Source organism: Aureobasidium namibiae, assembly GCF_000721765.1.
Source record: "Aureobasidium namibiae CBS 147.97 unplaced genomic scaffold scaffold_2, whole genome shotgun sequence".
Taxonomy (NCBI): Eukaryota; Fungi; Ascomycota; class Dothideomycetes; order Dothideales; family Saccotheciaceae; genus Aureobasidium; species Aureobasidium namibiae.
This window is the reverse complement of record NW_013581207.1, coordinates 981612-995174: the sequence shown is the minus strand read 5'-3', so window position 1 is coordinate 995174 and position 13563 is coordinate 981612. Positions and strand designations below refer to the sequence as shown.

At 50.4% G+C, this 13563-nt stretch overlaps 5 protein-coding genes across 5 annotated transcripts; 3 read left to right on the top strand and 2 right to left on the bottom strand.

The window, feature by feature from the left end:
• Positions 1–4: 4 nt before the first annotated feature.
• Positions 5–846, bottom strand: M436DRAFT_38199 (S-adenosyl-L-methionine-dependent methyltransferase; the record flags this gene model as incomplete). Its single annotated transcript, XM_013575315.1, has 3 exons — positions 5–190; positions 284–691; positions 751–846. 3 exons carry the CDS (start codon positions 844–846, stop codon positions 5–7), a joined length of 690 nt encoding a protein of 229 aa, XP_013430769.1.
• A 676-nt stretch (positions 847–1522) lies between these two features.
• M436DRAFT_78482 (cysteine proteinase) lies at positions 1523–2893 on the top strand (the record flags this gene model as incomplete). The annotated part of the gene is made up of 1 exon (XM_013575898.1): positions 1523–2893. The coding sequence occupies one exon, from the start codon at positions 1523–1525 to the stop codon at positions 2891–2893; it is 1371 nt and encodes a 456-aa protein (XP_013431352.1).
• Positions 2894–4216: 1323 nt separating this feature from the next.
• M436DRAFT_37489 (uncharacterized protein) lies at positions 4217–5095 on the top strand (the record flags this gene model as incomplete). The annotated part of the gene is made up of 1 exon (XM_013575193.1): positions 4217–5095. A coding segment is annotated over one exon (879 nt), but the record flags the coding sequence as incomplete, so codon positions are not given.
• Positions 5096–5585: 490 nt separating this feature from the next.
• Positions 5586–6793, bottom strand: M436DRAFT_60549 (uncharacterized protein; the record flags this gene model as incomplete). Its single annotated transcript, XM_013575574.1, has 3 exons — positions 5586–5822; positions 6035–6201; positions 6241–6793. 3 exons carry the CDS (start codon positions 6791–6793, stop codon positions 5586–5588), a joined length of 957 nt encoding a protein of 318 aa, XP_013431028.1.
• A 4632-nt stretch (positions 6794–11425) lies between these two features.
• M436DRAFT_39105 (PR-1-like protein) lies at positions 11426–13189 on the top strand (the record flags this gene model as incomplete). The annotated part of the gene is made up of 4 exons (XM_013575487.1): positions 11426–11644; positions 11726–11851; positions 12590–13055; positions 13110–13189. 4 exons carry the CDS (start codon positions 11426–11428, stop codon positions 13187–13189), a joined length of 891 nt encoding a protein of 296 aa, XP_013430941.1.
• Positions 13190–13563: the final 374 nt, after the last annotated feature.

Here is a 13563-nt window from a genome sequence, read left to right as displayed (position 1 = left end):
CTTATCAAGTCTGTTTTCTCTGGCAAATAGCCCACCAATTGTCCCTGTCATAGCCAGCTTCCACGATTGTGCCACCAGCCAGCTCGATGTTGTGCTCCAATTCCCCTTTACGGTAGAGGTGATAGTAGCGGTAGAATGTTTTGTCACCAGCAGGCTCGAGGCTTGTACCAGTTGTCTGCGTGGCAGACTTCTGCTCTGCGGAGGCTTCTGATTGATTGGCAGCATCTCCTTTGTTCTGCTGCTTGCGATCCTTCTTCTGCTTCTCTTTCTTCTCGCGCATCACCCACGGGACCATGGTATCCTGCTGGTTTCCTTCATCCCAACCTCTTCTGCTATCTTTCTGTTCCAGTGCCCATACGTATAGCAATGCTCTACCGTTAGTGTTGAGCGTGTCGAGGATGGTCCGGACGGCTTCTACGCGGCGTTCTGGTGTGGACAGGTGGTGAAGTACGGCAATGCTGATGGCAAAGTCGAAGTGGTGGTTCTGGTGAGGCAGCTCGAGGATGTCGGAAACGACAGCGGCGTGCGGTTGGTGCGACGAGGCGAACTTGACAAGAGAGGGCGAGCGATCACTGCCAACAATGAAGACATCAGGATTGACCGTCAAGTATTTGCCATTTCCACAGCCAATGTCGAGTCCTACAGATCCAGGAGTCAACTCTTTAAGGAACTTCTCAATTACAGGCCATGGCTAAGAGAAAAGGCAGTCAGAAGGGTGACGAGGTACTACCACAGGCTGTCGAGTCACACCTTGTAGCGAGTGGCCGAGAAATGAGATGCGATTTGCTCGTATACATCGTGCACATGCTGAGCTTCATACTCTGCGCCAGCCTGTTCTGTGGCCATGTCTCCAACTGCTGAGCAACAACGTCAATATTGGACAGGAAAGCTGTTGCTGCTTGCTGCTTCACCGGCCAGTATTTCTCTGTATGCTGTGACGACGCCAAGTCTGTCGAAGACGCCTTTCCTGTTCCGGAAATGCCTCAACTTTTTTGTCTCGAGTTTCAGGTCGCAAACTTTTGTTCATCACGTCTCTCTCGACTGGACTTGGGAGTTTGAAGGCATTCGCGCTGACATTGACTACTCTAGGACCCGGTATCTCGTGCTTGGTCGCTTGCTGATTACCCACTTGGTGTGGAAACAAGCGTGACATTCCGTCGCAACCGTGTGCATCAACAGTAGTCTTTCGTGATTTGCTGTCTGTCACTCATCTTCACTTCTTGCGATATCGAATGTGTAGAAAGCGCTGAAGTAGCAAGTCCCTGGTTGTATTCATCTCTCCTAGTGTCGTTGATCGGTTCACAAGAGCGCTTTCCTCATATTGTCACTGCCTATTTGGCTATTGAGCAGCATGCAAAAGACAATAAGAAGGCGCAACAATAATGTTGCTGCCACTTATGTCGAGAATGCTCTCAAGCGAAGGGCCATCCAAGCTTTTCGTTGCCTAAGCTCTTCCTCTTGCGCACATTGTCGTAAAGACGCGCTTCAAAAATTCTTGGATCTTAAACGCCGCTTGCAAATAATGGAACACGTCACCCAGGCACGCGCGAGGAGCCTTCCTCCATCACTTCCCTCTGCTCAAAAGGTCATAGTCACGCCGGCCACTCAACAGCTTGTTTCCCGACCCTCATCTCAGCCGCCTTCACAACCCATTCAGGAGCCTTCGAAGCTCGGCAAGAAGAGAAGACTCTCCGAGTCAGAACCTCCGGAAGCAAAATCTCAGCAGCAGTCCAAGAAGCCTCGCAAGCACGACGAAGCATCGCCCAAGAAACCAGATTCACGGGTATCAGAGCAATCTAGCCACCAATCACCCCTGGATGGAGCAGCGAAACCAAGCACCGCTCAGAGCAAAGGCTCGAAACAGGAACCTACTTCAACAAAAGCCCTGAAAGGAGAGCAATCATCCAATACTGGCAAGCCATCAAAATCTCCTGCCGTATCTACTTCCAGAGTTTCGAGATCCTGGCCCTCAAGCGTCGGCAAGCCGAGAATCAAGGGCTTGAGCAATCCAAGCCAGTGGTGCTATCGTCGCAGTGTGCTACAAAGTCTTATCTCAACACCCCAACTCTTCAACCTTCTGAACGACTGTCACAACTCTTGTTCGAAGCAAGGCAGATGCGTGACCTGCGCAATGCGACAGCTGCTTATAAGCTACCACACTTCGCCTGGTGGTGTCGGCAGTCAGTTGGGTGCTCTCGACAGCGCAATCAGAGCGACTGGCAGATCAAGTGATCCTCGTTGGAGTGCCATAGGCCAGACACAAGAAGACAGCCATGATTTCCTGCAATATCTGCTCAATACGTTTGAGAAGGCCAAGGGAATCGACAAGGACCAGTTTGCCTCTCTCTTTCGAATCAAGCACAAGATCTCCTGGGCCTGCAGTGACTGCAAGAAGACACACACGCACAGCGATCCGCCTAGTGTTAGTCTGAGTGTTCCCATCCCAGACCGACCGAGCGTGAGCCTTGCCGATTGTCTGAACACCTACCACCGCGAACCCAACGTCACCATCCGTTGCGACAAATGCAAGAAGAATACTAAGCGTACTCGAATCTTCCAAATTGATAACGTTCCTGAGGTCCTACCCATCCAACTTATGCGTTTCGGTTTCGGCGCACGTGGGCCCACAAAGAACAAGAAGCACGTCGACTTCCCCGAGGAGCTCGACCTCTCGCCCTGGGTTGTAGACAAATCTAAGGCCTCGAAATACCGCCTGCAGGCTATCGTCGCTCACTCGGGTTCCCTCAAGTTTGGTCACTACATAGCCTACGTCAGGGGTGCTGATGGCATCAAGGAGATCAGTGACTCCTCTGTCACCAACAGCAACGCGAAGGAGTGGAGGAGACCCACATCCGGCTTCAATCCTTACATCTTGGTGTACATCAAGCAATGATCCAGTCGGTGATGTTGGTCTGGTTCCTTGAAGCATTGCATTGAAGTTGTGTTCTGTTTCTTTTGTCATCATTAGTGGAGCACAGCATTGAATGGCGTTTGGATAGGAAGCGGGTTGGCTCCTGGGTGCATACAGTCATACATTCCTGTACCTAATCGTCACATCATATCTGCTTTACCAATTCAACCAAGACACTCCATCGTTACTCGCGAAGTGAATATTGTGACAGATCCCACCTATCTTTATTACCATACGAGACAATGTATGGGTGCAATTCTCTTAAACATTCAAGGAAACTTCCTTGAGATTGGTAATGATCTCTTTGGCCGCGACTGCTCCAGAGAAGTCTTTTCCTGCAAATCTACAGTATTCTTTTTGGTTAAATGCTTGTGGGAGACGAGAATCGAGTATAAAACCCTCTCCTTCTCTTTAAGAGACGCCTGGATCTTGGATGCTTATGGTAATATAGTCTGAACATAACGCTTGCAGGTGGGGGTTGTGACATAGGAGGAGTTGAGACGGCTAACATATTGAAGCTTTTCGGCGGTAAATCCATGCGAGACCCACATAGCGACAACGACGGACGTGGCTTGCCTAGCTACGTACATCTGTTCGTTACCTCTATGCGAAGAGGTACACTAGAAACACCTTGAACATCAATATGGACAGCTATACCATGAACAAGCCAGTGCTACAAAGACGAAGGCTCGGTGGATGGCAGTGGGCGGATGAGCGCGTGTCTCAACTCCCCTCATGCCTCAGAATGCCCTTGCATGTGTTGACCATCGTCTTACTAATCTTCAGAGATCCTCAATCCGCGTACAGTGCAACTGTTGTTGAGATGCCCTCCTCAGTCCAGTGTGCATTTCATGAAACTCACACATGACGCTTGTAGGGGTTCTGACACACCTGCCAGTTCAAGCAACTCAATAGTCATTTCATGCGCCTCGCCGTGGCTAGCACGTCAATGCATGCACGTCGTCGTCGCAGTCACACCGCACGCGCCTATCCAACCACCTCGTCGTCTGCTTGTCTCGAGACCATAGCTCTTCCGCTACAGATCTATGCTGAATCGTCACAAACGTCAACACATTCTTGCTATTTTCCCTCCAACCAAAAATTCAACATCTGAACTCGATACTGATGAGTCTACGCATCAGCTTCATGCGAGGCTTACGTGCCGCTCGCCTACAAACGGCTCTTCAATCTGCTGGACTTTACGTGTCGCTCGCCCACAAACGGCACTTCGCCCATATTACTCGTCGCCTAGCAAGCACGACAAGTGACTCAGCAGACATCAAACTCGAACAGAGTCCATAGTATGATGACTCGGATCCGCTACGGCTGTTCAACACCCATCTCGAAGGCGGAACTCTTACAAAAGAACTGGCTCTTTCGCACCTCAAGGCGCTAACCAAAATGACTCACTATGGAACCGGTTCAGGAGAAGCCACCATCAAATGGATGTGGAATGAATACGACAAATATGACGACTCAAAAGTGGACAGAGATCTTCTGGAACAGACAATAAGACACCTCGTGAGGGAGGGCAAGGAGGAATTGGCATGGAGCTGGATTGAACAGGAGAGCCGGAGGACCAACGACTCCTTAAATCCGGGGGTTCGATTTATCTGGAGAGCCGCCACGGCGAGTGCACTTGTTGCAGCAAAAGCATTCTCTGCGGATCATGACAACCTTGACGGGGCTCTGGAAACGTTCTTTCGTGCGAAGTCCAGCTCGTACTCGATCCCGCTTAGTAGGGCTAGAACAAACATTGCGACGCTACTTATGATGCCACGGGAGAAGATGGTCATGGACTCTACAGATGTCGACATCGAAGTACTTAGGTGGCCAAACACGAGCACGGAGTTGTGGGAAACCTTTCTCGAGAGCATTGACGGCGAAGTATACTCCGACGAAGCACTCTCGGTGCAGCTATCACTATACCATCCTCGAGTGCCAAATGCATTTCCGTACCTCGAGCATTGTCGATACCTGGCAGAGAAGAAGGCCGTCGTGACTCGCATGGTTAGAAAGCCATCAGTAATTCCTTGGACCAGGCAGGGTCTACACGCCGAGGCAGTATTGCGACAACAAGGACACGAACAGCATGCCGACTGGTTGGGGGACTTCGTTAGAGTGTTGTATAAAAGGTCGAAATGGATCAGGAAGAAGGAGGAGACAGAGGGAAGACGTTGGTGATAAGGAGAAGAAGTTCATACAAGCAATGATCAGGAAGCGTCTCAGAAGAACATTCACTGAACAGATGCAAATATCCAATAAACAGGCGACCAAACAAGCACCTTTCCGGAAGAGTGCCGTTGTAAGCACCGCGCCGGCTACCTTACCCAAAACGAGCCGCTCGCTCCAAAACAATCAGCAGTATCGACATTGGACAACCACAGTGGTCTATCAGACAAGACATGTCTCCAACGAGAGCCCAAAATGTATCGTTTCTCGATGGATACTACCCTGATTCTCGAAAGTACTGTGCATTTCTTCTATAGCTATACGCACTTCACGTCTGTGCATATGAGAAAAAAACACGTCGATAGAGAGACGATCAGACGGACGTCAAAGACGTCCCATTTCTGGAGAGAGTATCATGCATATCTTCGTAGCTGTGATGTGTTTCCGATGGCAAACTGAAAGCTTGACCGTGTTCGTGTTTATTGTTTCATGGGATGTCAAATCATATTTGCCTTCCTCGGATGATTGTCTCGCTATTCTCAGATTGCATCTTCCCATGGGTTTGGTGAACCGATGCTCGGGTTTCATCTGCTTTGACCGCGAAACGTTGACTCTTCATAGATCTTCTGTGATCAACAATGTAGAAAAGAGGTTGATGATAGTCATAGGGTGTGAATCTACTCGTTGTGATGCTGAGGTCCAGGCCGCTTTTCGTCTGTTTAGTCCAATGGAGGATATCCTGGGAGAAGATAGCATGTGTCATTCACCGAATGCAAAACCAACAAACATGGAGCAAGAGACATAAACCGTCAATTGGAGACCACGATGAAACAGAAGTCGTCAGGAATTGATTTCTGGAAGGGATATATAGACTAATTTTTCTGAAAACACGAAGAGCCTAAGTACCCTGACAGCCAGTCAAGTTGAAACGAGACCCTCCACTACACTGACGTCTGGTCCGGTCGGTATAAAATTTGCTTTTCGACGATATCGTTTGACGGGAAGGCGGGTATCCCACTGCTGTCCTTCCTCCGACTGGCTGTATTGAGAAGGAGTGAGAGGGCCCTTCGCAATCTTGAGAACAGCGATGTCTTGAGGGTAGGCCAGAAGTGATGGGGCTTGAGAAGACGCTTATTGCAGGATACAGCGATGCTTACTCTTGCTCTTGACCTCTACCTCCCTAGCTTGGTTAACTGCAGCCAACTCCAAGCCATCGACAAGTGACTTCCTCGGGTGACGACGGATCTCCCCACGAGCTTCCTTATAGCGTGGCGCGGCCGATGCGATCAAGTTGATGATGTGTACGTCGTCACGTTTGAGGAAGTCCCAGAGACCATCGCCGACCTTGTCCAACAGTTTGATGTGACCAAGAACCTCGCCGTCTCGGATGGAGTACTGTGCGCTCATGGAGAGTCCATAATCTGCGGAGTTGGCACGACGCATGTGCTCAGGCCATGCTTTCTTGTATAGATCGAAGATCTTTTTGCGCACTTCGTACCAATCTTTGTCGGGTGAGATGGTGATTGCGAGGTCCATGTCCTCAATGAGGCCTTGGACACCATAACGGCCACTTTCTAGCAAGATAAGCTTCTTGCATCTCTGAAGCGTGATGTGGTAGGTGGCTGCTTTGGTGGGTTTCTCGGACACAGTAACAGGCTTCTCAGAGAGAGTTGTGCCATAGTAGCTTGGTGGGGGTTCGGTGGACGACATTTTGTAGGATCTTGGGTCGCGTGATTGGATGGCACCCAGAGCGAGAAAAGGAAATATCAAGGCACAAGCAGAGGAAGCGGGAGAGGAAACATGTCAGTTTTGAGCGGGCTCTGGGTATGGGACGACACCAGAGCGAGTGGGGTTCATCGCGTGGAGTCTCAAGCAAACTCGCGCAATTGAGCGTTTATCTCAGGCCTACTTGTGGATCGTAAGAGCTTTTGATATGAAGTCAAAGTTCGCAGAGCACAATGTTCGTACGACATCTCGTTCTGTCAATGATTGGTTGTTTTCACATCCGAATTCAGACGCACCGAAACGTCTGCTTCACACTTACCTTGGAGTTGCTTTTGCGTCGGCGAGCAAGTAATATTCAATGAGAACCATACAGTTGTGGGCTCTCGTTGGAACACATCTACCATGGTCAAAGGACTATGCATTTTCATAGCTTCAGTCCCTGTGTTTGCAATTCTGAGAGTAATGATAGGTCGGGCATCTCCAGTCGCAACGATGTTGGATATCTTGCTATAAGAATGCACAGCACTTACGGTGAATGAGAAACACCCACTGAGAGTCATGAAATCATGGGCTCTCTTTGGAGCTCATCTGCCATCTCCAAAGAACTGTGTATTTCTATAGCTGCAACTCAGCGCGTGTATCTCTCGCGGCCCTTGATCATGGCGGTAAACCTTTGTGCATGTACACAGGATTCAGTCCAGATGTTTGTCAACAGGAAACCTTCGTTGTAGGCGAAAGTAAGCCGAGCCTGCTTTGGTCCCAGGACGAGTCGTACCTTACGACGGCTAATGAATTGTAAAGTTCGCTTGGCAGGCGCGATTTGCTCTTCCAACGGCTATCTGATAGCAACGACTGGAGGTCAACGTCGTTCTTTACAGTTGTTCGGACACCGACGGTTCCTCGTGGCTACACACCGTACAAATCGTTCGGTAGCTCGAGAATTGACCGTCTTTGAGTCAGGTGCCGACTACAGTCGTCATTGCGACCGGGCGTCTAGAATTCGACGGTCGATACTAGATGCAAGAGATATACACGGCGGCTTGCAAACCCTGAAGCTCAGACACAAGATCTGACGTGAAGAGAGATTTGCGTCGATCCTTGATATTGCTCTGATATTGTGGACGGCCTCTGATTGTGATGAAGACGAACAGATTCGAGATTCGCGAAAGCCCTCGCGTTCTTCATTTCGGTTCCCCGCAAAGTGCATCGCAAGGCACAAAACAAGTTGCCCGTCATTCTCTTCGTGAAACCTTGGTCGAACCATGCATGACTTGCAGTAAGTTTCGCAGGCCTCAAATTCCTGTGACGGTTTCGCATACTCGAAACAGAGATACTCGATGGATCGTGGCCGGTGGTCACTATCGCTGTCGTTGTCGTCGTCATCAATCGATATTCATATGGACAGAGCCAACGATGAGATTGGTGCTGATACAGAGGTCAAGTCAGGGTGACATGTTAATCCAGCGATTGTTTACCTGTTTACCTGCACATATGCGAAACTCTGTAACACCCGCGCCCATCTCATAGAGGTCTAAAGCGTCGTTTTCGCTATGAAAAGATATAGTGATTCCCAAACTCGAAATTTGTTCAAAGAAAGCCTCAGCCATGTTGCCTTCCGATGGACGCGATCCGGTTCTCGAAGACATAGTGTGATTTCTATGGCCATACGCGTTATACCCTTGCATACGGAGAAATTGCATTTCGATTGCCGAGCAAATCCACTATTGCCAACTTGAGCAGATATTGGTTCTCGCAAATATCGAAGCCATGCATATGTATGACTCAGGTCCTATATATCAGTTTCCCGTCGATCATTTGCACGTAGCAATGATTGTGATACCCGAACGACACTCGCCTTGTCAATTCCCTCTGGCCGCACATCAGAGGCATCGGCCAGGAGATGTCCAGTCTGTTGAGATGCAAGTGCCAGTAGACTATATGGACAAAGTGGACACCGCCAGTTTTGCAGAGGTCAACAGTTTGATTAGCTTGCCTTTGCTGCTTGCGCGTACGCTCTTCCTACTATACAGCATTGCTTGTACCTGTCAATGCACGCGAAAATTCTGTCTTCTGGTACGTACCTTGCTGCGAGCCCTAGCTTGGGTATCGAGATATATGATGGGATGTAATCAAGTTACAACTCCTGAAACGAGCAAGGACGGTTCGGAGATCCTACGTGCATAGTGGATGTATCGCGTGCGACTACATACGTGCTCCATGGGACACTTTGTGCCAGGTGCTTTCCTGGGCCAACCCGGACATTCTTCTCAGTGGCTTCGACAGCGTTGTTGAAAAAGACATGTACAGATGTACCTCTTAATCGATCTTGGATCCGGACATCGTGATGGGATGAATAATGAGTCGGCTTTTCTGACGTCGAAGCAGACGAATTCATCGTCATGTTCGACCAAAAATGGTTTCTAGAAGAGAACAGACCTCATAGACGTCTTCAGCTGGTCTTGCCGTGTCTTACGACGGGATCTGGACGCACGAGAAGTCGAGACTGTCTGCGAGTTTCAGGCAAATAGACAATGAGCAGCCCGGAGAAGACTAGAGCCGCATCATTGGACATCTCCATCGCTATTTTTCGGGTTGACCATAGCAGAACGTTTCGTGATCGACTGGATAGGTGAAGGGCATGCTGCGACACTTCACCCTCACATCATGACGCACGTCTTTCCGAAAATGCCTGTCCAGACGGCCGCTTCGCTACCCTGGTGATAGATAGGTACGGTTAATCTGTTGAACGGCTGACTTCAACGTTGCGGAGAGACGAGAAATTCGGTTGCAGAACGCGAGCTGAACAACGGTTGCGAGGACCAACGACATTCCATGGCATTCTTGTACATAGGCACCACACACGGGACGGCATCTCGTGCCGATTTGCATTGACGAGCCTCGACCAGCTGAGCTGTCTGATGATCGAGAACCCCTTTGACTTGTTGGATCGTGAGTCGGATGTATCGAGAACCGAACAAAGAAAGAAGTGGAAGGGTGTGCTAGGTGACTCAAATGCGAATAAAGGGGTCGTTGGGAGGCCGTATCAGAGTGCAAGACAGATGCAAACTGTGACAACAATGGCGTAGGTCCAAGTTGTGTTTTGATAGACGCAAGTCAAGACTTTCGGGTGAAGAGTTCGAGTACGCTGAACGGCCCCTCCTTTTTCCACGCTACTTTTACGTGGCCGCGAAACCTTGTTGGAATACCTAATCGCCGTACAGATGTCGCCGGCGCTTAACCTTGTACCACGTCTTCCCCTGGCAGCCAAACGCTCGAGATTCAGGAGGGCGCTTGTGGCGATGGTTTGGAAAATGGCGAAAAGACAAGTTCGCATGGCGGTATAGCGAGATTCGAGGCGCTGTCATACGAGCGTGTGAAGAAGCATGTTTGGACTCCCGTCGGAACTCCGGAAGCGAAAGAAGGCAGGGGCTTGTACCCCACAGTATAGAGATGTGTGGCTAACGCAGGAACTTTTCTTGCGACAACGAATGAAACTTCGATGGTACCTTGATCTTCGTGCCGGGCCGCGGTTGGACCTGGGAGGGCTTCGCTGACGCGGTTTGAACATCAGGCAATCACGGCTCTCCAGTCCTTTGTTCCATGATTTACATTGCTATGGATTCCAGCGATGAGGCGGTTGCGGAGGAGACTCGATGTTTGGGGGAGAGACTCGAATACGAAAGACACATTCCACATTCCACATCCAGCAAGAAGCAAGGAGTGACAGTTGAACCACATGTCAATGCTAGTCTCCTGAACTTTGTCTAGACTGAAGAACAACTAGGTCCCCTGAAGCCCGAACAGGCCAATTCTTCAGCACTTACTGCAGCCAACCTTATACCAAGGAGCCGTCCGCCCAGCGAGGCGTTTTAACGGTGCTCCCACGCAATCGACGACGGCCACCTGCATTTGCGGAGAGTGTTTCATCCAGGTCCACTGTCACTTACATCCCGGTAACAGGAGTTGTGCCTGCTAGTGCGGCCACTAACGTTTTAGCCCCCGTCAACACTCCCATTCAAAAGTCGTCCATCACGCTGCCACATCGACTTCCTCTCTCGTTGTCCACCACCGCTTCTTTCTTGTCACTCGTTCACGCGCCTTAACGGTTGCATTTCACTCTTTCCCCCCACCACACTTTCTGCAAGCCATTCCCTCCGCGAGGACTTTCACGTAAGTGCACACTTTTTCCTAAGGACTATCTTTTATCGCCCTGGCCGTTATATAAACAACACCGTTCGCCCTCGAAGATCGATAAGATCCAGCCCAGCATCCTGCACACACACTCGTTCCCTGGTGAGCACACCGTTGTGCTCCTCCGCAGAGACAACGAACGGCATTATTGCACAAATCGAGCACTCTGGCTGTTCAACCTCCGTGCATCATCGTCTTGTCACTCTTTCGTTATCGTCTATCGGTTATTATACCTATATAAAAGCCGTCTGCTTCTGCTATCTTTTGGAAACACCAAAGCAGTAGCAGAAGAACGCAACAACAGTAGCAGTGGTCACTAACAATCTGGCACATCAGTCTTTCAAGCCTTCAACACTTCCCGGATCTGGTATCCTTCAAACACAACGAACCTCACAATCAACAATCAACAAACCCTAGGAAATCATCATGCGTACTTCCACTCTGTTCGCCGGAGCCGCATTGGCTGCCAGCGCCTTCGCCAGCCCCATGTTCAAGCGCGATCTTGAGATCGACACCGTCTATGACACCGCCTACGAGACAGTCTACGTTACCGAGACCGAGGGTGTCACTGTCCCCGTCACTGTCCCGGCAGCTGCCCCAGCTGCTTACTCGACCCCTGTCGAGCAGGCTGCTCCTGCCGTGACTGTTGTCACCACCGAGGCACCCGTCGTCACCGTCATCTCCTCGGCTACCTCAGCTCCCGCCGCTGCCTCAACGTCCGCTGAGCCCAAGGCTGCCATTCCTGCCCAGGGCGGCTATACCAGTGCCTGGACTAGCTACTGGACCGTGACTCCCTCTGCTGAACCCACTGTTGTTGCTTCTTCTTCTGCTGCTCCTGCAGCCACCACTCAGGTGAGCTTACTTGAATCGTTTCATAATCTTCTTTCTCGTGATTCTTTACAACCCCGTGTGAACTTCGAAAGCCTCATGGCTCAGATGTTCCGTCCTGCCTCCTCCTCCTCTTCCTCCTCCTCCCAAGTCAAGCGTGCCACTTCAACGATCAAGAGAACCTCAACGGTCAAAGCATCTACTTCGACGAAGAAGATCACGGTCACAACTTCCAAGAAGGCAACTTCGACGAGCAAGACCCCTGTCACTCCTAAGAAAGTAACTTCATCCTCTAAGAAGGCAACTTCAACGAGTAAGAAGTCATCTTCTTCGTCGAAGAAGGTGATCACGACTGCGAAGGGATCTCCCATCTCCACGAAGGCACCTACATCATCAATCAAAACCTCGAGCACCAAAAAGGTCTCTTCCCTTTTCTCTACTGTTGAAAGAGTTGCTTCCGTCCCTGCCTCGCGCAAAGCTTGCAAGCGCGAGTCATCTGTCGCATCACCCTACAGTTCATACATATCCCTCCTCAAGTCCATCTCGTCTTCATCCTCTTCTGCACTTAAGCCTGCATCATCCTTCAACCCTTCCTCCACATCAGCCAAGATCACATCCATATCATCTCGCCCTTCATCTACCATTCTTCCCACTTTCAAATCCTCCTCCCAGCAGCCCAAGAGTTCTTCCAAGTCGTCATCGTCGTCTTTGAGAAAATCCTCGTCATCAACTTTGAACAGCAAGGCTAAGACAACATCACAGGCTAGCAGCACCATCGCCGCTCCCGCTGGCAAGGCCACCACCTACCAGGAGCGCGTTGTTGACCACCACAACGTCCACCGTGCCAACCACTCTGCTCCTGCCCTTGAGTGGGACTCAGCACTCGCCGCCACTGCCGCCAAGATTGCTGCCACTTGCGTCTACGCCCACAGCATGGATGTCGATGGCGGTAACTACGGTCAGAACATCGCCGCTGGTGTCGAAGCCAACAACGTCTCTGCTGTCATCACTGAGCTGTTCTACAACGGCGAAGTCGGCTACTACACCAACCTCTACGGCCAGGCCAACCCCGACATGACCAACTTCGAGAAGTGGGGTCACTTCTCCCAGCTCGTCTGGAAGGGTACCACCAAGGTCGGCTGTGCCACCCAGTACTGCTCTGGCGGTCTTGCCAACGTTGGTCAATACGTCTCTCCCCACTTCACTGTCTGCAACTACGGTGCTCCTGGTAAGTCATTGCTTCTTTTGTCAAGCTCATGACAGTAGACTAACAACGATCAAGGTAACTACGCCGGTGAATACGCCGACAACATTGGTGCATCGCTCAACCAGGCCACACAGAGCTGGTCCTACAACCTGTAAGGAGCAGTGCAAGTGGCGCAGCTCTAACAGTGGCCTGACGACTATTTGACGGCAAACCCCCTTCTCTTCTACAGTGCTGGACTTACAGAAGTTGTCTTGATGGCAGCGGAAGTCAACCCCCAAATTTTTTCCTTTCTGTTTCTCTTCTTTGTTGATTGCATGTGGGGAGTTGTGGGCAGTGGGAACTGGAATCTTCATTCGCCCATCCAAAAAGAGCGAGAACACTGACGCTGGGTCAATCGACGTATCGTTCACGACCTTTCTCTCTCTCTCTCTCTATCACTCGACTTCGTTGTCAATATATTCTTCCCACGAATGTGATGGATCGCATGGCCTGTGGTAGCTTTCTGTAGCGTTCGCTTCTTCGAAATGAA